This window comes from Prionailurus viverrinus, chromosome A3 (assembly GCF_022837055.1).
Source record: "Prionailurus viverrinus isolate Anna chromosome A3, UM_Priviv_1.0, whole genome shotgun sequence".
NCBI lineage: Eukaryota > Metazoa > Chordata > Mammalia > Carnivora > Felidae > Prionailurus > Prionailurus viverrinus.
Genome location: NC_062563.1, coordinates 74323582 through 74349778, shown reverse-complemented (window position 1 = coordinate 74349778; position 26197 = coordinate 74323582). Strand labels below are relative to the sequence as shown.

The following is a 26197-nucleotide window of genomic DNA, read 5'->3' as shown; positions in this document are numbered from 1 at the left end:
TAATTCCTATATACATGATACAGTGATTTTATTTATTTATTTATTTATTTATTTATTTATTTATTTATTTATTATTTTAATAATTTAGTGTCAAGTTAACTGACATACAGGGTATACAGTATAGTCTTGCCTTCAGGTGTAGATTCCCATGATTTATCCCTTACATACAATACCCAGTGCTTATCCCAACAAGTGCCCTCCTCAATGCCCATCACCCATTTTCCCTGCACCCCCAACCCCCCACCCCCATCAACCCTCAGTTTGTTCTCTGTATTTAAGAGTCTCTTATGGTTTGCTTCCCTCTTGTTTGTAACTTTTTTCCTTCCCTTTCCCTGTGGTATTCTGTTAAGTTTCTCCAATTCTGTATATGAGTGAAGACATACGTAGCATGATACCCTCTAGTTCTATCCACATTGTTGTAAATGGCAAGATTTCATTATTTTTCCTCACCAAGTAGTATTCCATTGTTATATACTATATCTTCTTTATCCATTCATCAGTTGATGGACATTTGGGCACTTTCCATAATTTGGCTATTGTTGATAGTGCTGCTATAAACATTGGGGTACATGTGCCCCTGTGAATCAGCACTCCTGTATCCTTTGGATAAATTCCTAGTAGTACTATTGCTGAGTTGTAGGGTAATTCCATTTTTAATTTTTTGAAGAATCTCCACACTGTTTTCCACAGTGGGGCACCAGTTTGCATTCCCACCAACAGTACAAGAGGGTTCCCCTTTCTCCACATCCTCACTAACATCTGTTGTTTCCTGAGTTAATTTTAGCCACTCTGATTGGTGTGAGGTGGTATCTCAGTGTGGTTATGATTTGTATTTTCCTGATGATGAGTGATGTTGAGCATCTTTTCATGTGTCTGTCATCTGGATGTCTTCTTTGGAAAAGTGTCTATTCATGTCTTCTGCCTATTTCTTCACTGGATTATTTGTTTTTCGGGTGTTGAGTTTGGTAATTTCTTTATAGATTTTGGATACTAACCCTTTATCTGATATGTCATTTACAAATATCTTCTCCCTTTCTGTCAGTTCCTTTTTAGTTTTGTTGATTGTTTCCTTTGCAGTGCAGAAGGTTTTTCATCTGGATGAGGTCCCAATAGTTCATTTTTGCTTTTATTTCCCTTGCCTTTGGAGACATGTTAAGTAAGAAGTTGCTGTGGCCGAGGTCAAAGAGGTTGCTGCCTTTTTTCTCCTGTGGGATTTTGATGGTTTCCTGTCTCACATTTAGGCCTGTCATCCATTTTGAATTTATTTTTATGTATGATGTAAGAAAGTGGTTCAGTTTCATTCTTCTGCATGTTGCTGTCCAGTTCTCCCAGCACCAGTTGCTAAAGAGACTCTTTTTTCCATTGGATACTCTTTCCTGCTTTCTCGAAGATTAGTAGGCCAATTCTGGGTTCTTTATTCTATTGCATTGGTCTATGTGTCTGTTTTTGTGACAATACTGTACTGTCTTGATGATAACAGCTTTGTAGTACAGGCTAAAGTCTGGGATTGTGATGGCTCCAGCTTTGGTTTTCTTTTTCGACATTACTTTGGCTATTTGGGATCTTTTGTGGTTCCATACAAATTTTAGGATTGTTTGTTCTAGCTCTGAGAAGAATGCTGGTGCTATTTTGATTGGGATTGCATTGAATGTGTAGATTGCTTTGGGTAGTATCGACATTTTAACAATATTTGTTCTTCCAATCCATGAGCATGGAATATTTTTCCATTTCTTTTTGTCTTCTTCAATTTCTTTCATAAGTTTTCTATAGCTTTCAGTGTACAGATCTTTTACCTCTTTGGTTAGGTTTATTCCTAAATATTTTATGGTTCTTAGTGCAATTGTAAATGGGATCGATTCCTTGATATCTCTTTCTGTTGCTTTGTTATTGATGTATACAAATGCAACTGGTTTCTGTACATTCATTTTATATCCTGTGACTTTGCCGAACTCATGTTTCAGTTCTAGCAGTTTTTTGGTGGAGTCTTTCGGGTTTTCCATGTAGAGTATCATGTCATCTGTGGAAAGTGAAAGTTTGACTTCTTCTTTGTCAATTTGGATGCCTTTTATTTCATTTTGTTGTCTGATTGCTGACCCTAGGACTTCCAAGATTATGTTAAATAGCAGTGGTGAGGGTGGACATCCCTGTCGTGTTCCTGATCTCAGGGGAAAAGCTATCAGTTTTTCCCCATTGAGGATGACATTAGCTGTGGGCCTTTCATATACGGCTTTTATGATGTTAAAGTACGTTCCTTCTATCCCAACTTACTTGAGAGTTTTTATTAAGAAAGTATGCTGGGGGCGCCTGGGTGGCGCAGTCAGTTAAGCGTCCGACATCAGCCAGGTCACGATCTCGCGGTCCGTGAGTTCGAGCCCCGCGTCGGGCTCTGGGCTGATGGCTGGGAGCCTGGAGCCTGTTTCCGATTCTGTGTCTCCCTCTCTCTCTGCCCTTCCCCCGTTCATGCTCTGTCTCTCTCTGTCCCAAAAATAAATAAAAAATGTTGAAAAAAAAATTTAAAAAAAGAAAGTATGCTGTATTTTGTCAAATGCTTTTTCTGCATCTGTTGACAGGGTCATGTGGTTCTTATCCTTTCTTCTGTTAATGTGATGAATCACATTGATTTGTGAGTATTGAACCAGGCATGCAGCCCAGGAATGAATCTCACTTGATCATGGTGAATAATTCTTTTAATATACTGTTGAATTCGATTTGCTAGTATCTTGTTGAGAATTTTTGCATCTGTGTTCTTCAGGGAAATTGGCCTGTAATTCTCCTTTTTAGTGGGGTCTTTGTTTGGTTTTGGTTTGGGAATCAAGGTAATGCTGGCTTCATAGAATGAGTCCAGAAGCTTTCCTTTTATTTCTGTTTTTTGGAACAGCATGAGCAGAATAGGTATTAACTCTGTTTTAAATGTCTGGTAGAATTCCCTTTGGAAGCCATCTAGACCAGGACTCTTACTTGTTGGGAGGTTTTTGATAACCGATTCCATTTCTTCACTGGTTATGGGTCTGTTCAAATTTTCTGTTTCTTCCCATTTGAGTTTTGGGAGTGTGTGGGTGTCTAGGAATTTGTCCATTTCTTCCAGATTGTCCAGTTTGTTGGCATATAATTTTTCATAGTATTCACTAATAATTGTTTGTATTTCTATGGTGTTGGTTGTGATCTCTCCTCTTTCATTTGTGATTTTATTTATTTGGGTCCTCTCTCTTTTCTTTTGAGAAGTCTGGCTAGGAGTTTATCAATTTTGTTTGTTCTTTCAAAACAGCTCTTAGATTCATTGATCTGTTCTACTGTTTGTTTTTTTTTTTAATTCTATATTGTTTATTTCTGCTCTAATCCTTATCATTTCTCTTCTGCTTGGGTTTTCTTTGCACTCTGTTTCTAGTTCCTTTAGGTGTGAGGTTAGATTCTGTATTTGGGATTTTTCTTGTTTGTTGAGATGGGCCTGGATTGTGATGTATTTTCCTCTGAGGACTGCCTTTGTTGCATCCCAAATGGTTTGGACTGTTGTGTTTTCATTTTCATTTGTTTCCATATATATTTTAATTTCTTCTTTAAATTTCCCGATTGACCCATTAATTCTTTAGTAGTATGTTCTTTAACCACCATATGTTTGGAGGCTTTCCAAATTTTTTCTTTTTCTTTTTTTTTTTTTTTTTTCAACGTTTATTTATTTTTGGGACAGAGAGAGACAGAGCATGAACGGGGGAGGGGCAGAGAGAGAGGGAGACACAGAGTCGGAAACAGGCTCCAGGCTCTGAGCCATCAGCCCAGAGCCCGACGCGGGGCTCGAACTCACAGACCGCGAGATCGTGACCTGGCTGAAGTCGGACGCTTAGCCGACTGCGCCACCCAGGCGCCCCCCAAATTTTTTCTTGTGGTTGATTTCAAGTTTCTTAGCGTTGTGGTCTGAAAATATATATGGTATGATGTCCATTCTTTTATATTTGTTGAAGGCTGTTTTGTGACCCAGTATGTAATCTCTTTGGGAGAATGTTCCATGTGTACTTGAGAAGAATGTACTGCTTTTGGATGAAAAGTTGTGAATATATCTGTCAAAGTCCATTTGGTCCAGTGTATCATTCAAAGCCATTGTTTGCTTATTGATTTTCTGCCTAGATTATCTGTCCATTGTTGTAAGTGGAGTATTATAGTCACCTACAATTACAGTATTATTACCAATAAGCTTGCTTATGTTTGTGATGAACTGATTTATATATTTGGGCATTTCAAGTTAGGGGCATAAACATTTATAATCATTAGCTCTTCTTGATGGATACACCCCTTAATTATGATATAATGCCCTTTTTCATCTCTTCTTACAGTCTTTGTTTTAAAATCTAGTTTGTGTGGGGGGCACCTGGGTGGCTCAGTCAGTTAAGCGTCTGACTTCAATTCAGGTCACGATCTCACGGTCTGTGAGTTCGAGCTCCACATCAGGCTCTGTGCCAACAGCTCAGAGCCTGGAGCCTACTTCAGATTCTGTGTCCCCCTCTCTCTCTGCCCCTGTCCCACTCACACTCTGTATCTCTCTCTCAAAAATAAAGTTAAAACATTAAAAAAATTTTTTTTAAATAAATAAAATCTAGTTTGTGTGATGTTAGTATGGCTACTCAGGCTTTCTTTTGACATCCGATAGTGTGATAGATGGTTCTCCATACCCTCACTTTGAATCTGAATGTGTCCTCAGGTCTAAAATGAGTCTCTTGTAGGCAGCATATAGATGGATCTTGTTTTTTTATCCATTGTGTCTTTAGACACAATGATACCTTGTGTCTTTTGATTGGGGCATTTAGTCCATTTACATTCAGAGTTATTGTTGGAAGATATGGATTTAGTGTCATTGTGTTATCTGTAGGTTTCATGCTTGTGGTGTTGTCTTTGGTCTTTTGTAGTCTTTGCTGCTTTCCACTCACAGGGTAACCCTAGGATTTCTTGCAGGGCTGGTTTAGTGGTCATGAACTTCTTCAGTTTTTGTTTGTCTGGGAAAGCCTGTATCTCTCCTTCTACTTTGAATGACAGCCTTGCTGGATAAAGGATTCTTGGCTGCATATTTTTCCTATTCAGCACATTGAATATTTCTTGCCACTCCCTTCTGGCCTGCCATGTTTCAGTGGGCAGGTCTGCTATGACCCTTATGTGTCTTCGCTTGTAGGTTAAGTAGGACCTGTTTGTCCCTAGCTGCTTTCAGAATTCTTTCTTTTTTTTGTATCTTGCCAGTTTCACTGTGATATATCGTGGGATACAGTGATTTTAAATATTCTCTGATTTTCTACCAAATAAGTATATTTGTGTTAACAAATAAGTATAGACTATAAAGGCTTATGAGAGGGCCAGTGGTGCCATTTTATAATTTGGCTATGGAATTTTTAAAAATTTGAGGTAATATTTAAAAATTAAATCATCTGTGTATACAAAGACCCTAGATTAAAGTTTTATAAGTTTATCAAAATTTATAAAATTAGTGGTTTCATATATGAGTTAGACCAAGCTAAGTTGGGGAAAAACATCAAGCTTTTTTAATCCACAAGATGCTGGTTTCTCTTTAGTTAAATAATGCCTGTTTTTTCCCCTATAAAGCCTAGGGCACGTGAAGTTGTTGACTGGCGGAAGTATGAGCAAGAACAGGAGAAAAACAAAGAGAATCTGAAAATAATAGAAGAAAAGCGAAAGGAACACCAAGAAGCACATCGGAAAGCCCGTGAGAAATATGGCACTTTGCATTGGAAGGAGAGATCATTTCTAAAGTACCAAGAAAAAAAAGAACAAAAACCCTTAAAGACAAAAGAGAAAGAAGAAAAGGATTCAAATGTACTTCCTATAATTATTAAAGGTGACTTTGGAAAGATTTTACTTCATTACTCATTTTTGTATTATAAATATGTGTATTTCTTCATTCTCACAATTAATTTCGGCCATTAAATTTAAGCTAAAATTATTTTGGTATTTTGGGGGAGATTTATTTTATTGATGTGTAATTGACATATAACATTATGTTAGTTTCAGGTATATAGCAGTGATTTGATATTTGTATATATTGCAAAATGACCACCACAGTAAGTCTAATCACCATACACAGTCACAAAACTTTTTTTTCTTGTGATAAGAACTTTTAAGATCTACTCTTTTAGCAACTTTCAAATGTATAATATAGTATTATTAACTATAGTCACCGTACTGTACATTACATCCCCATGACTTATTTATGACTGGAAGGTTGTACCTTTTGCCCTCCTTTTTGCCCATGTCTCACTGGGGGAGAGGTGTTTTGTTTTTTTTGTTTTTGTTTTTTTTTAATGTTTATTTCTTTTTTAGAGAGAGAACACGAGCAGGGGAGGGGCAGAGAGGGGGATAGAGGATCCCAAGTGGGCTCTGTGCTGACAGCAGAAAGCCTGATATGGGGCTTGAACTCATGAACTCTGGATGACTCACTGGGAGAGATTTTAATAAACATTTTTCTTGATGTTTTGTTGTAAATGTACTTTTGGTTCTAAATACTTAAGTTAAATAGATGTTTATAATGCTAAACCTAAATAAAAGTGGTAATTGCCATTCTTATTATGACTTTAAATAGATTTTTGTCATTTTGTGTCTGTTAATGTCTAACTCTTAACACCAGTAATTTCAAACTTTTTTAGGTGATGTTGATGGTTCTGTTGAGGCCATTGTGAACATTATGGATACCTATGATGCTTCACATGAGTGTGAACTTGAATTAGTACATTTTGGTGTGGGTGATGTCAGTGAAAATGATGTTAACCTTGCTGAAACATTTCATGGTAAGATTTCTATTTCCTGTTTGTTTAACTGTGTTCCCTAGAACACACTGTGAACCATTACCTTCAGTCTTTTGTAGCTTGGCTAATCAACTTGCCCTTTACCCTTATCAGCATCACCCTTCCTGCTCTAGTGGAGTCCCAGCCTTTGAGCTCAGTGGGATGCGCAGTATTGCAGCCATAACTTCACTCATTGTTTTCACACTACAACCTTGGGGAACTCTTTCAAGTCCCAGAAGGTTTTTTGATTTTACTTACTTACTTACTTACTTACTTACTTACTTATTTATTTATTTATAAATAAAGATAATTACTGCCTTTCCCATTTCCCCACCCAACCCAAGGTTGGTTCTCTGTATCTTTTATTTAGACTTTTGAATGCTCCTGACACTGTAATCAGCCTGTTCAGTATTTTACTTCATCTTTTACTTTTGTCTACCTGTTTTTTGTCTATTGATAATTATATAAACCTTTCTTAGATTAAAAGCTGTTTTTGGCTTTAGTATATGCACTATTGAAGCAAACAGTTTTTAGCTTTAATTAAATGCGTAGAAGGTAGGGGGACTGGACTATTAGTTGAACTTATGATATACAAAAAGGTGACTCATGACCCACTTTAAGTCTAACACCTAGCAAGGCACCAACATTTTATTAATTAATGAATCACTTAGGAAGGAGGTACTTAATGACTGTACTTATTTAGAATTAGATGTTACTTCTACTAAATAGTAATGCTGGTTATGGTTAATTCATTTTTAATTTTTATTTTTAATTAAAAAAATTTTTTTTAATGTTTTTATCTATTTTTGAGAGAGAGAGAGAGACAAAGCGTGAGCAGGGGAGGGGCAGAGAGAGGGAGACACAGAATCTGAAGCAGGCTCCAGGCTCTGACCTATCAGCACAGAGCCTAATGTGCGGCTCCAACTTGTGACCTGAGTTGAAGTCGGACGCTTAACTGACTGAGCCACCCAGGTGCCCCAGTACTGGCTAATTCAAAGTATTTTCTAGGCATTGACCAGCCTAGCACTATACTATATAATGCAGGTAGCGTGTTAAATGATTTCTTAATGATAAAACTTTCAAGGTGGTTGTGTTTTTCTCTTGATTAACTTGTTTGCTTTCATTTTTATCACTTGTTTAAGGCCAGGAGTGTTTTGCTTTTTATCCCCTCTAAGGTATTTGCTGTTAAATATATTATTTGTTCTTTGGCAAAATAGTCAACTCCATAGAATTTCTTTCATTTCTTAAATAACTCTTAAACTTTACCAATTTAGTAACTATTTTGGAGCATCTTTTGGCCAGCTGAATATCTAAGAATAAACCACAAAAAGTTGTAGACAATAAGTTTATAATTTAGTAATACAATTGTTATTAAAATAATGTAAAAATATTTCAGCCCTATTCAATTTTTGTTTTCTTATTTCTCTGGTATAAAAATCAAAGTTTTGTTTAGCGTACTGCCTTGCACAGTATGGGTACTTTTGTCTCTTAAATTAATGGGTTTAAAAATTATAAAGAAGTTTTCCTTGTTAAACAAGCTACAATAGTATTTGTAAAATCCTTTGGTTAATTTGAAAATTTACTAGTTTTCATGAGAAAAAATTACAGAATTTTTCATCACCACTTTTAATTTACATAGAAGGAAATAAAACTTTTTTTTTAATGTTTATTCTTGAGAGAGAAAGCATGAGCAGGGGAGGGGCAGAGAGAGAGGGACACAGAATCTGAAGCAGGCTTCAAGCTCCAAGCTGTCAGCAGAGAGCCCAACATGGGGCTTGAACCCATGAACTGTGAGATCATGACCTGAGCCGAAGTTGGACACTTAACTGACTGAGCCACCCAGGCACCCCTAAAACCTTTTTGTTTTTAAGTGTATTTTGAGAGAGAGCATGCAAGTGAGCAAGGGAGGGGCAGAGAGAGAGAGAGGGAGAGAGAGAATCCCAAGCAGGTTCTATGGTGTTAGCACAGAGCCAGACACGGGGCTCAATCCCACAAACCAAGAGATCATGACCTAAGCTGCAACCAGGAGTCCGACGCTTAGCTTAACTTACTGAGCCACTCAGGCTGCCCGAAATAAAACTATTTAGATTTGAGTTTCTGCTTGAAAGAAAAGTCCTTAATACAATATTTGTGCTACTTTATTGATTCTATTTCTGCTTCCCAGGTGTTATATATGGCTTCAATGTGAATGCAGGCAATGTTATCCAGAAGTCTGCTACAAAAAAAGGAGTAAAAATCAAACTTCACAAAATCATTTACCGCCTAATTGAAGATTTGCAGGAAGAACTGAGCAGCAGATTGCCTTGCATTGTGGAAGAGCATCCAATTGGTGAGTGTTCACTGTATATTAAACATTCATATCTTAGGTGCTGTGAAGAACACTTGAAAGCAAAGTTTAGGGGAATTATAGTTCACTGTTGAAATACCTTCACTGTTCCAATAAATGGCCTGTGTCCTAGAAAAAATGATATATTCAATGTAACTTCCTATGTATTATAAACCTGCCGTCTGCAGCCTATGCTTTGGCCCTGAGGATACAAAGGCAAGTTAGGCAGTAAGAACTTGCCCTAAGGTTTAGACATCAACTAATTATAACACAAATTAGACTGGGATGGGATGCATGAAGATTATATACAGTGTTCTGGAAGGAGCCACTGATTTTGTCCTGGAGTTGGCCGAGAAGTCCACCATGAGAATAGTTAATTTTACATTTAAATATCACATATTTAGAAATATTCTTTCTAGCATATCCCTTGGCCAGATGGAAGCCTAAATTTATTTGAGATGGACTGAATCGTTTTATCTGTTCTTATGGTCCAGAGATTTTAGGCTTTTCTGATCTGCTAAACATGACCATACAGAGATTTGTATGTTCTTGTGCTAAGGCACAATTTGGAAAACTTTTGAGTCATACAAGGGTTTCCATCAGCCAAATAACACTAACCCCAGTAAATCGGTATATTATAGTGTATGATACCATGTCATTATTGGAATTTAATTTTCAGTGAAAAAAATTAAGCTTTAAGCTGAGTCACAGAATCAGTATTTAAGTGAATATAAATTATCAATGGGGAGATTAAAATTAGGTGATGACAGATGTTCTCTTCAAGAATAATATATTGAGGGACAGGTGAAAACTAGATTTTCATAAAGCAGACAGTAAACTGTTATCTTCTAGTGCATTTTCAGCTAAAAAAGTGAATTTCTTTTTCCCTTGTTCATTTTTTTAGGCAAGCAGGTTCTTTTCCAAGAAAACCCAAGGATTTTCATGTTTATGTTTCTATGAGCAGTCAGGAAAATAAAGTTGTAGAGTCAGAGAAAAACAGGATTTCAGTACATGAGTTTGTATTTTTCTCACACCTTTAATTCTTGCTCTGCAGAATATGTGAAATTATGTATTTCTCAAAATCTTTTGTGTGCATCTAATGTTCTCTTCTTTCTAAAGGTGAGGCTTGTATACTAGCTACCTTCTCTGTAACAGAAGGGAAGAAAAAAGTTCCTGTGGCTGGCTGCAGAGTCCAAAAGGGTCAGTTAGAAAAACAGAAAAAATTTAAATTAATCCGTAATGGACGTGTTATTTGGAAGGGTAAGCAAGATCACAATCTGTTTCTATAATATTAAATCCAGTCACCCAAACCTACTGATTCCATGTAACCACCTAAAATCTCACTCCCATATCCTGGTTCAGGCTGTTACCTTTTGTTAACTCAAACCTCGTCTCCAGGTGACAGGCTCCCTCCCTTACAAGTCCTGATGTCTCTTCCAGGATTTTTAGTCCTGCCTGGTAATCTATATAACCTGTAACAAGCCTGATAAATCAGTAATCTAGTTTCCTAAGCTTCTAAAAATTGGCTGCAAATTACCCTTCCAGCTGTCTCCTACCCCTGATCTACAGCATTGTACTTGGCTTACCTTGACCTTTTGCCTGCAATGTCTTTTATCCTGGATTATCTCATTCTTTAAATCTTGAGTACAATGCCATCCTCTGCAAAGTTAGTCTAACCTTTGAAATGGGAGATTTAGTTCTTTCCCTATAAACCGCATCTTGCTTACAGCAAACCATTTTTCTTTGGTTTCCCTAGTATTTAGTTCCATCATTTAACATGATAGGACTGTAAAATTTAGGACTTTCAGGGTAATTTTCCTTTTAACACCAGACTGTATAGCACTTAGCAGGTATAATTTGTTGAATATACCTACCTTGTTTTTTTGTTTTTATATTTTAAGGCTCATTAACCTCATTGAAACACCATAAAGATGACATTTCAGTCATCAAAACTGGAATGGACTGTGGTCTCAGTTTGGATGAAGAAAAGGTAGAATTTAAAGTGGGAGATGAAATTGTTTGTTATGAAGAAAAAGAAATTCCAGCTAAGACTTCTTGGAATCCAGGATTTTAAAATTACATTAAAAATGTTAACAATTAACGGGGTGCCTGGCTGGCTCAGTGGGTAGAGTTTGTTGACTCTTGATCTCAGGGTCTGAAGTTTGAACCCTATGTTGGGTGCAGAGATTATTTTAAAAAATAAATTTAAAAACAAGTATCTTGCTTTATTATAGAACGACTAGTTATGCTTTAGTGAAGGGAAGAATTCACTTCTGGCCAAAAATACCCAAGTAGCTCTACCAGGTGTTAACATGGATAACTTGTCAAAATGCTACAGAGATAGGAAACGTTATTTAAGGATGCCTCCAAGTAGAAATCCTGTTAAGAATGGTATGACATGGTAAAAGGGAATTGTTCATTATCAGTGCCATTGAATGTAGCAAGTCCATTGCATGTTTTCGTTGAGTGGTATCAAAACAAGCAAAACTCCCTCAATTTAGCTCATGGGCAAAATATAGTGCCAAATATTGCTTAAAACTTTCTCAACATTAACAGTACTAGTGAACAAATAGTTTAAAGTTCTAAGATTTCACACTCAACATTCAATAAGAATGTTCCCATGTACTGTACACTGCAAATATACCAGCCAAACCACCCAGGGACTCAGGATAACTTAGCTTTTATATTTCTTATATATGAAACAAATATGTTGTAGTCTCTTTTTAAGGCAAGGTGTAACACCCATTCATACCAGTGTTTCTCAAGTGGGCGGGGGTGGGGGGAATGGACAGCCTCCACCCTACCATCCCAGGATCATTTGGCAGTGTTTGGATACACTTGGTGGAAACGGTGTGCTACCGGCATCAGGTGGGTAGAGAGAGGCCTATGATGCACAACCCCCACAACAAAAATTTATCTGGTCCAAATGTTAACAGTGCCTATGTTAAAAATTAACAGAAATACAAACTGGCTTGTATCTAGACAGTTGATACTAAATACAACCTAATTCTGCCAAAGTATATGTAGTTTATCAAAGAAAATGGTGTGATCTTCAATTTGATACTTAAAAACCACTCTTTAAGTGACTAAAAAATTTCAACAATTGAATGTTAGTTCATGTCTTTTATTAACCCATATACAGTTACTTGTCTTCGGGTTTGTTGAAGCAGTAGGTCAGACAACATTTGCCACAATAATGTCTATCAAAGTGGCTAGCCATAAAAACTCCAGCACCACATTCATCTGAAGGGCACTCCCGACGAAGGCGACTGATTTTGCCATTCTCATCCACCTAAAAAGTACAAACCTGCTGTTAAGGTAATTTTACAATGTATTCTGATGTCTAAGTTAAGGGACTCAAAATATTCAACCTCATTAAAGTTCACACACTCAGTACAGTTCAGTCTTGCAAGTGGTGGACAGATCTAAGACCTAAACCCAGATCTGACTTCAAAATCAGAACTTTAATTTGGAACAAGCAGCTTAAAGTGAAGCCCATCATATGAAGCTTGTTCAAACACCAAACAGGAACAAAGCTTTTAAAGAGTTTGATACCACAAAACAGATGAACATCTTGGGGTGGGGGGGGTGGGGGGGAAGGGAAGCAAACCGTAACTATAGCGAACCAAAAGGATTGATGGAGGGACATGGGTGGGAGATGGGCTAAATGGGTGATGGGCATTAAGGAGGGTACTTGTTTATGATCAACACTGGGTGTTATATGTAAGTGATGAATCACTAAATCCTATTCCTGAAACCAATATTACAAGTTAATTAATTAGAATTTAAATAAAACTTGAGTTTGAAACCAGAGGTGCAAACAAAATTAATCTACAGATAGAAACTTATTCTAACTTGGCTCACCTTATAGTATTTCAGGACGGCCAATTTAACCTTCTTTCTCTTATGCTTATTCTTCTTGGGAGTGGTGTAAGACTTCTTCTTCCTTTTCTTAGCACCACCACGAAGTCTCAACACAAGATGAAGAGTGGACTCCTATTAATGAAAGAGTATGAAACAGGCTTTAAAATGATTAATGTTCACATTCCATTAGGAAAGGGCAACTAGCATCATGCATTTTCTAACTGGATGGCTAAGAAGTACACAATACCAGAGAACAGGAAGTTGTGGAGGGAATATTAACTACTTGTTTATAGGGAGATCAAAAAACACATTGTATCACACCAGGAATGCAATCCACAAAATCCAGAATGTGAGAAACTATAACAGTGCTCCTGAAATGTTAACGCAGGGGTCACTAAGAACCTACTGCTAATCTAATGCTATTGGCCCCCACTTTTGTGTGGTCAAAACTTACAAAATAAGATTTATATTTAAAGGACTGCTCTGTCCTCCAAACAGACCTTTTGAATGTTGTAGTCAGACAAAGTACGTCCATCTTCCAGTTGCTTGCCAGCAAAGATCAATCTCTGCTGATCAGGAGGAATTCCTAATAAAACAGTCAGTCACATCAGAAGAAGCATATCTGCTTAAGATTTATAAATAATCCTTAATCAAATAAAGGGTACTAATAGCAGTCACTATAAGCTAGGCATGGTTTTAAATGCTTGTATAAGTTAACCCATTTAATCCTAATGACCATACGTGTTAATAGTAGTATCTTCATTTTACAGCTAAAGAAATAAATGCATGTAGAGAATTAAATAGCTCGCCCAAATTCACACATGTGAAGTGCACCCCTTTTTGGCTCCATGCTCATAATATTTATTATTTCAAAAGCATTTGACTTTGTCATTTCGACCTCTTTCCATCCCACCCACAGCAGGTATGTCTAGTAAGTAGACCGGCGCCAGTACAGGTTAATTTCTCTGAACTGGACAGTATTACTTGCCTTCCTTATCCTGAATCTTGGCCTTCACATTTTCTATTGTATCTGAAGGTTCAACCTAGGAATTTTAAAATGAAAATCTATTGATAATATTAAGAAACTAGAATAAATGCCCAATTTAATTTTTTTAATGTTTATTTTTTTTAGAAAATGAGCGCGATCGAGCGGGGGAGGGGCAGAGAGCTAGAGGGAGACACTGAGTCCGAAGCAGGCTGCAGGCTGAGCAGTCAGCAAAGAGCCCCATGCCGGAAGCTTAAGCGACTGAACCACCCAGACCCCTTACCCAGTTCAACTTTAAAGTTACCCCCAAACCAAGCTGGTGGAGGGCGGAAGCCTACCCAACAGAGCTGATCACTTATCCAGGGTGCAAGCAACCCCTGCCAGGTCCCCTGCTGGCGTGCACACTTCCTGAGCCCGGGGCAGGCGGGCGGCGGCGGCTGGACCACACGTGTTCGCCCCCACCCGTGGGAGCGCCTCCTTACCCCTCCGCAGGAGCCCGACTTTGACTACCTGGCCAGAACCACTGGAGAGGGGAGTGCCCACTCTTCAGTTATCTAAAGTCAGCCCTAGGCCCCTACTCAGCAAAGCCTCAACTCAGAGCCAGTCTTCTGAACCCAGACTTCTAAATATTCTGCTACAGAAAGCGGCACGGATCCCTAACTCCACTTCAGGCCCACATTCAGGCCTTGACTTCCTCACGCCACCTGGCCATACCTCAAGAGTGATAGTCTTCCCCGTAAGGGTCTTCACGAAAATCTGCATCTTGGCGGCAGTTCCACCTGAGGTTGAACCAAAAAAAAAAAAAAAAAAAAAAAAAAAGAAAGAAAAGAAAAAAGAGAGAAGTCAGACCTGGGGAAACAGAAGAGAGCGCCCGGTAGGCCGCTGGGCGGAGAGAGGCCCAGGAGCACACACTCACCGCAGATGGCGGATCGGAAAGGAAAGCTACGCGCCGGCCCACGGGGTTTCCCGGCGCCCCCGCCAGAGGCCCCACCTCGTAGGTGGCCACACCAAATGCCGTACTGCTGTCACGGCGGCTGTCTAACAACATGCCAGACTAGGGCGCGAACCTCATTTCTCCTCTCTACCGTGAACTTATTTCTCACTTTAACCCTCAGAATGCTGTCGAAATAGTAGATTTAAACAAATAACAATGGCTTTAAAAGGCTTTTGCCATACAAGCCACGAGGCTAGTAGGGTCTTTAAAAAGGGGTGGGGTTGAGGGGGCCTCATTGAGGAAAGGGGAGGAAAAGGAAGTGTCTTCTGGGAATTGTAGTTTTATACTGATTTCTTTTAGTTTGGACTACTTGTCCCAAGATGCAGTTCCACACCCCCGGTTCCCTAGTTACTGTCTCCAAGCGCTGGAGTCAGTGTTTGGAGAAAGGGATTAAGGTGAGAAGGGAGCAAGGCCCAGGGGGAGTAATGGTTTCGGGGAAGGTGGAAACGGGTCGGAAATGACTAGGAGGAAAGGTTAAGAGTCGGGAGAAGAAGGGATCGGGGAACGAAGGTACCGTTCACTTACTTACAGAGGTGGTGAGGGGCGGAGGATAAGCGACCAGCCATCAGATGATTTGGCCTCCGGGAGAAGGGAATTCCTGTGGCCATCTCCAGGCAGACCGAAAGATAGGTAGTATCTTAAAACCCTTGGGTTTATCTTTTTCTGTCCTGTAGCCCTTCCTCGTCTTCAATCCCCAAATCTGTCCTAGTTTGAGTAAGGTTCTGGGCATTGTGTAGGTGTAGGACTCCTAAGTGAGAAACAGTTTAACATGTTGAAAATCTCAGGAGTTTTCAACTTTTCAAATGAAGTCATGTGGGAAAGAACCTGCAGAATGATTATTTAGTTGTAGAATTTCCAGGTGGGGACATTTTGTTTGTGAAGGTACCAAGAGGAAGATTTTGGAGTATGTGTAGGGTTCTCTCCTAGTTCCGCGGACCAATTAAAAGCAAGTTACACCTTCCTCTGGCCTTTCTTCACTGTGCGAACCACGGAATCCTTTGTTATGGTACCTTCCCTTATGCCTTCTCTTTTTATCTTTCCATGCCTCTCTGCATCTCCATCCTCAACCTCAAATTCAGGCCGTCCTTATTATTCTCCTGGAAGAGTTAATCTAACTTCTTTTTTCTTTTTTTAATTCTGTAATGGTTATTTATTTTTGAGAGAGAGCGAGAGAGAGCGTGCATGAGTGGGGGAGGGGCAGAGAGAGAGGGAGACACAAAGTCTGAAGCAGGTTCCAGGCTCTGAGCTGAGCTGTCAGCACAGAGCCCAAGTTGGGGCTCATACCCACGAACCATGAGATAATGACCTGAGCCGAAGTCGGACACCCAACTGACTGAGCCACCCAGGTGCCCCGAGTCAATCTAACTTCTAACCTGCCTTCAGTCTTTCTCCTTTTCTAACCGACCCTCACTTTTGCCTCCAAAACATTCTAAAAAGTAAAGGTAATTATGTCATATTCTACTTCACCTTCAAGGATAAAATCCAAATTCTTCAATATGATATTCAGACTCTGCCTTCCGTATAGCCTAATCTATCACACCCATTACATACTTTACGCTTTAATGACTGAGCTAATTAAGGTACCTAACTTATGCTTTCTCATGCTTTGGCACTTCTAAAAAATCCATTTCTTTTTCTTAGAACATTCTTCGTCTCATATTCTGCCAGCTAGTCCCCATCTTTACAACAAAAGACCTTCAAAGAGTTTTCTATGCTCATTGTCTCCAGTTTTCCCCTTCCATTAAATGAATCTACTATCAAGCTTCTGTCTCTACCAAGCAATGGAATAGCTCTTGTGGTCACTAATCACCCCCATGTTGCTAAATTCACTGGTCATTTAATCTTATTTGATCAAATCAACATTTGCCACAGTTGATTACTCCCTCCCTTTTTGAAATACTTTTCCCCCTGACTTCCAGGATACGTCTCTCACTTCTCCTTCCCTTGACGGTCTTTTCCAGGCTTTTTTGTTGCTTCCTCTTGATCTACCAGACCTCTAAACTTTGGAGTGCTTCCAAGGCCCAGTCCTTGGACTTCTGCTTTGTTGACATTTCCCGGGTCATTTTCATTCTGTCTCATAACTTTTAAATACCATTTGTATGCACATGACTGATAAATTCCTATCTTATCATCACTAAGGCTGAAAACTTTATGGTCATCCTCGATTGTTCTCTCATATCCCCCTACCCTCATATGCACAGTGAATCTTCTTGGCTTTATTTTCAACGTACAGAACACTTCTCCCCACCTCTACTGTTACCACCCCGATTCATGCCACCCTTATCTTTTGCCCAGATCATTGCATAGCCTCCTAACAGTGCTTCCAGCTTTGACCCTTGTCTTCACAGAGCAGCAGGAAATGTATGTATGTCAGATGTCACTCTTCTGCTCACAGCCCTCCAGTGGCTTCCCATCTCGTTCAGAGTTAAGAATAAATTCCTATAAGTGAGGTTGTTGCTCCAGCCCTGGAACCACAAGGCCATAATCCAGCTCATTGTTCCTCTTGCCAAGTCTGCCTAGTGAAATTGGCACCTTTTTCTAACCTGCACAAAGGTGCCGCATGGGCTGGGAGTGGTCCTGCCTTCGAGGGCTTCTATTTTACGTGATCTGGCAGCTACCTCTCTGACCTTATCTTTTCTCTCCCTTTCCCATTCTCTCCTAGCCCTGCTGGCCTTCTTGCTGTTTGTCACACATGCTGTCCTGCTTTGAAGATTTGGGCTTGCTGCTCTGTATGCATCAACCACTCTTCTCAGGAATCTTCGCACTACTTTTTTCAGATTTCTAAAATGTGACCTTACCAGTGAGGGCTTTCCTCTTTCCCAACTTAATGCCTTGTATAAAGTAGCATCCTCCCACCTTCCTTTCTAGTTCCCATTCCTTGTTTTATTTATTTATTTATACAACTGTTTACTCCCATGTGTCATCTGTATTTTGTGTGTTGTCTGTCTCTCGGTTTGAATGTAACCTCCAGGAGGTTAGAGACTTTATTTTGTTTGATGCTGTATCTCTAATGTGTAGAATAGTGGCAGACACAGTTGGTGACCCCCCCCCCACCCCGCCCAAACATTTATTGAATAAATACATGCAGCCCAACATAAACATTGCACTTGGGACGATTCCATTAGGTATTTTACCTGATGTTTCCCTGCCCTCTCCCACAGACTAGTGAGGTATCTCTCAGGGCTTTTGGAGTGCAACGTGTCCACCTCTGTCACAATACCCTCTCTGCTCTGTAGCAATGGCTCATTTAACTAGACCCAATAGGTTTGACTGGGAACATTTGTCACTTGTTTTCTCTGTATCCTTATGTGTCTAACATGAATGAATGAGTGAAAGGTAATCTGAGTTGTTTTATGTGGCTCTGGGGCATTTTGTACATGCTGAGGAACAGTCACTTTAGCCGTGTTCTGGTTTGAGAGCGCCACAAGTCATGTCTTCTGAGCAGACCAGATTATTGCTCAGTAATTATTGATTATTAAGCATGTTTTTAGTACATATTCTACTAGAAACTACTATGCACTGGAATGCTTATAGGTAGGGAAGGATATTGGGAAATATGAACATTTTGGTTCCTGCCTACTGGTAGAGATAGAGAATGTAAACAGTTTCTCTTACAGAGTGGCTAAGTGATAATACCATGATAGAGCAAGTTCACAGTATTATGGGAGAATATACAACTTGACCAAGTTTAAGGGAATTCAGGGCAGCTTTCCTAGAGCTGTGTAAACTGAAATCTGAAAAATGAGTAAAGGCAAGTGAATGAGAGTGGTAGCACGAGTGTATCTTGGTGGGGACAGGGCGTGGTAAGGATGGAGAGAGGGAATACAGAAATGGGTAGAGAATTACATGAGACCCTCAGGTAAGAGAGCAAGTTCATGGGACTTGGGAAGAGTTAGGCATTTTTGAGCAAGCTATGGATTCTGTTTGATGTTAATGTGAATAGTTTTCAGGAACCAACTTCTGTATCTAACTCTAACTGGATAATGATTCTTTATTTTCTTTTTGAATATTTATTTTTGAGAGAGAGAGAGAGAGAAACAGAGTGCAAGCAGAGAAGAGGCAAGGAGGGGGAAGACGCAGAATCAGAAGCAGGCTTCAGGCTCTAGGCTGTCAGCACAGAACCTGATGCAGGGCTCAAACCCACGAACTGTAAGCTCATGACCTGAGCCAAAGTCGGATGCCTAACCAAATGAACCACCCAGGCGCCCCTTGATTCTTTACTAAAAGAGCAATGGAATGTAGCTGCTTGAAACTGTACTCAGAAAAAGACTGTTATCTTCAGTATCATTGATGGATGGATTTTAGCAGAAGGTCTGACTTCGTACTTTTAGTTAGTACATTTATATTAAAGATAGAATTATAATAAAGTTTATTATAAAATAAAGTCATGAGTTATTTGTAGCTATCATGACTATGCCTGGGCCAACTAAGCACACAGGTAGAGAAGTATTTGACCTTGTTTGTGTCACGAGGAGGCTTCCAAATTAGTTTTCCCATGTGAAACAAACAAAATGGTAAAAGTTCTGTTAGAGATATTAAATTAAACATACAGAATCATCCAATTACATGATACGGAGGCTTGGTTACTAAGAAAAGAGCTCTTTATTGACTGGTGTTTGGTATTTCTGCCCTAGAGGTATAGCACTTGACAGTAAAATAGATTAGACTTTTTAATTCATAGGTTGAAATATTTATCTCAGAGTTTCATGGGAAGTTTTTTCCCATGAAAAATACATTTTTAGGCCAGATTTAATTTTTTATAAGTTTATTAGAAATGACTTAATTTATTTTAATAAATAAATATTAATTTTATTTTAAGCTTCAGATTAATCATTGGTCTTTTTTTCTTTCAGGCTTATCAAAGTTTTGGCTTTGTTGCAAAAGCCAGTCGAGGCTTAACTGTTCTCTGGTGAACCAGTGTGCAGATTGTGACATATGTCGGTCCAAGAAATAAATAAACATGCAGTTCTCCCTCCTATCATTAGTAGAAGTGACAAGGAATTTTTGGAAAGTATGCAAAGATACATAATTACAGAAACTGAAAGAGTGGGCTGTAATGAGGAAGGACCTGCTGATGAATATTACATCATATACCGAAATGTTTTTGATAAGGTATCATAATGCTATTTTAAGATTATGGAGTTTTCTTGTGGTAGAAAGGGTCTGTCTTGACAACTGAGGCAATATTCCTGCCTTAGTAACATCACTGATTGTTTGATTAAACTTCATTTGTCAATTTTGAGAAGTTCATCCAGTGTATTGGAAAGGGATTAATGGGGAAAGTACAGTGCTGGATTTCTATCATAGATAGTTATCGAGTGGTTTGATTGTTTTAGCTTAAGTGCAGGCTATCAGTGTTTGAACAATAATTTAGTGGTATCTTCTAACATCATTTTGGCCTTCTATCTGAAAATATCTTACTTGTTAGGAATTGGGCTGCAAGGCAGGAACCTGTTGGTGTTTTGGGTTTCTGATATCGCTAGAGTCTTGGCTTAGATTTGATCTAGCATATTAAATTGGAACCCCTTGTGAGTTAGAGGTCTAGATAGGTCCAGTGAACAAGAGGTTTGACTGGACTCAACACTGGAAATACAGAGATGAGTTTAGAAAATGTTATGGCTTTATATAACATTTGATTCGCACTCTCTCAAAAATGAATAAATGTTTTTTAAAAATAGAATTCACACAGATACATAAGAGTATAAAGTAAATAGTCTTCTTTTTAAGTTTATTTATTTATTTTGAGAGAGCGAATCCCAAGCAGGCTATGTACTGTCAGTGCAGAGACCAACTTGGGTCCTGAACCCAGGAATTGTGAGATTGTGACCTGAGCTGAAAGCAAGAGTCCAATACTTAACTGACTGACACGGCCAGGCACCCCAGAAGCAATCTTTTCTTTCTTTAAAAAAATTTTTTTTAACATTTATTTACTGTTGAGAGAGAGAGAGAGAGAGAGAGAGAGAGAGAGAGAGAGCGCTCACGCGAGCAACAGCTTGTGTGTACGAGCTGGGGAGGGGCAGAGAGAAGGGGAACAGAGGATCCCAAGCGGGCTCTGCACTGACAGCAGTGAGCCTGTTGTTGGGTTTGAACTCACAAACTGTGAGATCGTGACCTGAGCTGAAGTCAGAAGCTTAACCACCTGAGCCACCAGGCATTCCAGAAACAAGTCTTTTCTTTTAAGTCATCTAGAAAAATTATCTTTCAGAATTGGTACATTGGCAAATTAACTTCATTTTGTATGTTATGATCAATGATACTGCTTTTGGTTTTTGAGTCATTAAGGAATGTATTGGATAAATGTTTAAAAGTAGCGTTTTGAATGGGTTTCGTAAATATCAAGAATCATACTAAGACTCTACTTATCTGAAATCAGAGGAGAGTTATAACTGTGACATGTTTATCTTTGCATGCCCAAATGCTGGCACTTGTCAGAAGGTTTCTTCTTCTTTTTTAATTAAAATGTTTTAATGTTAATTTATTTTTGAGAGAGATAGTGTGAGTGGGGCAGAGAGAGAGGGGGACAGAGGACCTGCAGAGGGCTCTGCTAATTTGTCAGAAGTTTTCATACATGAAGAATTGTCTGCTTTAAATTAGCATGGTTCTAGTGAAGTCATTCTGGAGGTGGTGTTGATAAATTTAATTCTTAGAGAAAAGACATGAGATTATATAAAAGGGAATAGACTACATCTATAGTCCTGTTTTCCCTAGCCTTTTCAGTGTTCCTCTGAAATCTGTGTTTTCTAGCAAGATTTCCATGTGGACTATCTGTCCATTGTACAGTTATAAATGATACATTTGTGCCTTGTAAAGAATCCTATTCTTCAGGACTGAGAGGGTATCTGAAATAGAAATTATTTGGTGCTTAAAGAAACTTTTCTTCTGCTTTCTCTAGATAATGTTTTTCCATTTTCATGTTATTCCAGCATATTTGATTGTTAATTAACTATTAATGACTGCCTTCTCTAATCTTCCTTCCCTCTTGGAAGGATCTAATTGGGAAAAGATGAAAGTATTAACTTGCATCTCTGAATACTTGGAATCAGAGAACTGATATGAAATTCTGCTTAAAATCACAGAGGATTTGTCCTGGAGAGCTGTGCCTGAATCAAAACAAGGAGCACCTGAGATTCTATTCTGATAATAAGAATTGAGTGTGGGTTTAGAGAGAGGCAAAGACTTAGTAAGCAAGGAAGACCAAAGCTAGGAGGAGTGAGCTTCTACAGAAATGGTGAATTATGGAGGCAACTTGCTCTGGAAAGTGGCTAGCTTTTGTGTCTCTGGAAGCACGTACATATAGTCTGTGTTCATCAGTAGGGGCTGAGGTGGAATGGCTGCCATTCCTCTTCTCCCTCAGATCTCTGTACTTGGTAAGTATAGCTCTGGCTTCCTGAGTTTAATGCAAATTTGAGTGTCAAACTTAAATGATATAGAGGCCAATAGGCCATATAAAAGAGTTACGTGGGTTGGTTATAAGAAAAGAAATCACGAGGACTCTGATAAAACGAACAAATTCAATTGAAAGCTCCAGCTCATTATTGCCGTTAAGGAATGGTGGTTCTTGTTGGTAGATGTTTCAGAATTTTCAAGAGAAGCTAGAAATACAGTTTTTGGTGAAATTTCCTACATTTAAAAATACTCTGTGAGTCAAGCAAAACTGGATTCTACCTGTAGCATGCCAGTGTGCTTCCTTTACTTTTATGTGTTTTCTATGCATTCTTAAAGGTTCCCATGAGTGTTCCTCTGAAATCTGTGTCTTTTAGCAACAGATGTGGGAGCTGATTGTAGTGTCACAACGTCTGTTTTCTTACCATTAATGTATCTTAGTTATATTGGATTGTTGTGGCGTGTCCTAGAGGCATGGGAAGTGGAGGATGGCCAGAAACAGGAGGGTATTTAATTTGGAAGACTACAGACTAATGCCCTCTGTCTTATTAAAAGTTCCTGGGTGGCTGCCCTCCTGATTTGAATAGCTGGGGAATATGGTAAAGTATGTCAAAAATATGGTAAATATGTTAAAAAGACAATCAGGGGGTGCCTGCATGGCTTAGTTGGTTAGGCATCTGACTTTGGCTCAGGTCATGATCTCGTCATTCCTGAGTTTGAGCCCTGAATTGGGCTCTGTGCTAACAGCTCAGAGCCTGGAGCCTGCTTCAGATTCTGTGTCTCCCTCTCTCTCTCTCTGCTCCTCCCCACTCACATTCTGTCTCTGTCTTTCTCACAAATAAATAAACATTAAAAAAAAAAAAAAAAGACAACCAGTATTTCCCACTCACATATCCTCTCCTGGTATTTACCATTGATCAGTAATCTCCTTAAATTATTTCTTGATAGACCAGATATCTTGTAGACCAGATAATATTTTCTAGATATTGTTTAACAGAAAACCAATGGAGGATAACAGAGACTAAAGATGTAACAGGGATAGATAGCATTATTATAGCTTTCAGAGAAAATTATGAATTGATCACATCTATTCCCTGTACATAGAATTTGTAAACCATAAATTTATAACTTTTTTTGTTTTTTAACTTTCTTAAAATGTTTCTTATTTACTTTTGCATGGGTAATGCATACACAAGATTAACAGAAAGAAAAAGAAAGAAACAAAGAAACACGGAAAGAAAGGAAAAGAACTAGAAAACCAGTAAAGAATAGATAATGGAAAGAAGTCAGGTCCTTTTCATCTCAGACCCTGCTTTTTCTTTGCTTCTTTGCAGGCACCCACTGTTTCTATTTTCTTTTGTTATCCTTCTTGAGATAGTCTGTACCTGTATACACCATAGGAAACTATGAATATGTAGTGGGTTTTGGTACCATTTGGTAATTGAGAGTATTAGTAGGAGCTCATAGGTGAGAAAAACAGAGAGGTAAAGGGAATCCAACATTTTAAGGTCTGAATGAAGTCAGAAACTAAATTTAGAAATAGTAAGGGATGATAGGTAATTATATTTAAAATATCTATAATTGAAAAATTAGATCTCATATTGGTTTTAACTGACATCATATAATGTTTGTGTTCATATTAAGTAAAGCAAAAATATTTAAGCTCACAGTATTATGATTCACAAAATACATATTCAGTAAATGTTAATTGTCTTTAATACTCAGTCACATTTGACTGGGAATTAAAGTTTAAGACTTCTAATTGCTCATCATGTTTTATTTAAGAAATAATCTACAATGCTGTTTGCAAGGCTTTTTGTTCCATCATCTTCTAGAAAAAAATTGAGTACCATAGGCAGAAAAATCATATTTCAGGTAATAGAGTATGTCACTGCATACAAATCCATTCTTACTTCAATCAAAAAAGAATATGATGACTTTATTGAGACAATAAAGGAAAGCCAAAAGACTGCATTTTGTCTTCATGGAAAACTTAAAGCTTTGGCAGCAGAGCCCATAGCATTGGTATATCACAGGAAAAGAACAATCCAACTTGAAGCAAAGTAAGTATATTAGTAAGTAGCCCAAAAGATGATGTTACTTGGTTATATTAACTAGTCACTGTAACTAAAACCAGTGGTTCTCAGTCTTTGTGAATTTCTATTTAATTTAATTTTATTTGTTTTAAACAGATATGGGTTTTTTTGGATATGGCTTTATTTATTTTAATGTTTATCCATTTGAGAGAGAGCGAGAGTGCAAGTGGGAGAGGGGCAGAGAGAGAGAGACAAAGAATATGAAGCAAGCTCCACGGTCTGAGCTGTCACCATAGATCCGGACTCAGGGCTTGAACCCACGAACCATAGAATCATGACCTGAGCTGAAGTCGGATGTTTAACCTACTGAGCCACCCAGGCACCCCTCAATTTTATTTTAAAGCTATATTTTTATGTGACCTTTCCTACCAACTTGAAATAACTAAATTTTTTACTTCTTTCAAGTGAAAGATAATAATTTTATTGGAGAATTTTTTAATATCTCTTAGGATAATTGGAGGCACATTGTAGTATTGTAAAATGAAGGATGCGGGTAATTGCTCCAGGTAATTTCTTATGTCGAAGATTTGATAGTACAATTTCACGATTACTGTCGGAATTAGAGCACTTAATCCTCTGAAGCACAACAGTACGTAATTTGGGAAGGGATAAGATGCTTTCTTGTTGAGTAGTGTTATATTTTCAAGTGTTCCATTTGGTAAATAATGGGTACATGATTTTTATAGATTATATCAAATCATCTTGGAAAACTATGCAAAATTTGACCTCCATTTCTGGTAATAAAGTTGGCTAGATGTTGAGATAGATCTTTTTATTTGGGAAAAATGCTACCTAAAATATTTTTTAAAAATCTTTTTAAAAGTAAACAGGAAGCTGGCAAATGAGTAAGAGATTATCAGCGCGAAATTATAATAAAAGGTAAGAGGAGCAGTAATGCTTCTTTGGCCCTGAGAGCCCTTGTTAAAACTAGTGACTATAAGCTTCAGGGGGACAAAAGACAAAGCCTAGGATCTATCCAAGGGTCCAGTCTACTGAGAAATCCTCATCATATAAAGCTGGGACATTAAAGGGCTATACCCTTGTAGAGTGAACCAGAAGTAAACTGCTCAACCCTTGGAGACTGCATAGAAAGTTGCGTTCTGTTCAGCAGAATGCTAATGAATGTGGGTCTTATTTTTAGGGTGATGAAATATTCTGGATCCAGAAGTCATAGTGTTAGAACTCTGAATATACTAAAATTCACTGAGTTGTATACAAGGGTGGATTTAAGGTATATGAATGATATTCAATATAGCTATTATAAAAAAAGGAGGATCCATCCATGGAGGATGGAGTGAGAAAGTCCTGGCTAATCAGAATTCAGAAGAGGGGCACCTGGGTGGCTCAGTCAGTTGAACATCCGTCTTGGGCTCAGGTCACAATCTCTCAGTCTGTGAGTTCAAGCCCTACGTCAGGCTCTGTGCTGAGACCTCAGAGCCTGGAGCCTCTTTCCGATTCTGTCTCTCTCTCTCTCTCTGCCTCTCCCCCACTCATGCTGTGTCTCTTAATGCCTCAAAAATAAAGATAAACATTTAAAAAAATTTAAAAAAAAAGAATTCAGAAGAGAATACTTGTGATGAGCACTGAGTGATGTATGGAATTGTTGAATCACTATATTGTACATCTGTGACCAAATAACACTATGTTAACTATAATGGATTAAAGTAAAAAAAAAAAAAATAATAATAATGGGACAATGTTTGAAGAGATAATGGCTGAAAATTTTCAAGACCTGATGGGAGATAGCAATTCACAGATTCAAGAAGCCTCCAA

The 26197-nt window shown here is 38.4% G+C and overlaps 3 protein-coding genes across 24 annotated transcripts in view; 2 read left to right on the top strand and 1 right to left on the bottom strand.

Annotated features, from left to right (window-relative positions):
* The window catches only part of MTIF2 (mitochondrial translational initiation factor 2), a 28642-nt gene extending 17439 nt beyond the window's left edge, over positions 1-11203 (top strand). For all 6 annotated transcript variants that reach the window (XM_047851758.1, XM_047851760.1, XM_047851757.1 and 3 more), the window contains 5 exons: positions 5581-5833; positions 6639-6779; positions 8941-9105; positions 10222-10362; positions 11004-11203. In XM_047851758.1, the coding sequence (XP_047707714.1) occupies positions 5581-5833; positions 6639-6779; positions 8941-9105; positions 10222-10362; positions 11004-11176 (873 nt within the window). In that variant the 3' untranslated portion in view covers positions 11177-11203. The remainder of the gene's footprint in view (positions 1-5580; positions 5834-6638; positions 6780-8940; positions 9106-10221; positions 10363-11003) is intronic.
* A 1007-nt stretch (positions 11204-12210) lies between these two features.
* RPS27A (ribosomal protein S27a) lies at positions 12211-24687 on the bottom strand. Of its 2 annotated transcripts, XM_047851781.1 has the most exons (7): positions 24682-24687; positions 23074-23083; positions 14666-14730; positions 13955-14009; positions 13467-13552; positions 12967-13098; positions 12211-12394 (listed from the first exon to the last, which is right to left on the bottom strand). In XM_047851781.1, the coding sequence occupies exons 3-7, from the start codon at positions 14711-14713 to the stop codon at positions 12245-12247; spliced, it is 471 nt and encodes a 156-aa protein (XP_047707737.1). In that variant the 5' UTR covers positions 14714-14730; positions 23074-23083; positions 24682-24687; the 3' UTR covers positions 12211-12244. The 2 variants fall into 2 exon arrangements, with proteins under 2 accessions (XP_047707737.1, XP_047707736.1); XM_047851780.1 differs by lacking the exons at positions 23074-23083; positions 24682-24687 and adding an exon at positions 14868-14890.
* CLHC1 (clathrin heavy chain linker domain containing 1) overlaps positions 15251-26197 on the top strand; it is a 42796-nt gene continuing 31849 nt past the window's right edge. For 2 of the 16 annotated variants that reach the window (XM_047851762.1, XM_047851774.1), the window contains exons 1-4: positions 15325-15340; positions 17608-17674; positions 19799-20057; positions 24204-24391. In XM_047851762.1, coding sequence (XP_047707718.1) covers positions 19881-20057; positions 24204-24391 — 365 coding nt within the window. In that variant the 5' untranslated portion in view covers positions 15325-15340; positions 17608-17674; positions 19799-19880. The other 14 variants (XM_047851775.1, XM_047851765.1, XM_047851764.1 and 11 more) reach the window with 14 other exon arrangements.

Coding starts and splice junctions, on each gene's coding strand:
- RPS27A (XM_047851781.1), bottom strand. CDS start 14,713: ATGCAGATTTTCGTGAAGACCCTTACGGGGAAGACTATCACTCTTGAG. Junction 13,099..13,466: donor CTGACTACAACATTCAAAAG/GTCTGTTTGGAG, acceptor TTTCATTAATAG/GAGTCCACTCTTCATCTTGT. Junction 12,395..12,966: donor CCGTCCTGAAATACTATAAG/GTGAGCCAAGTT, acceptor TGTACTTTTTAG/GTGGATGAGAATGGCAAAAT.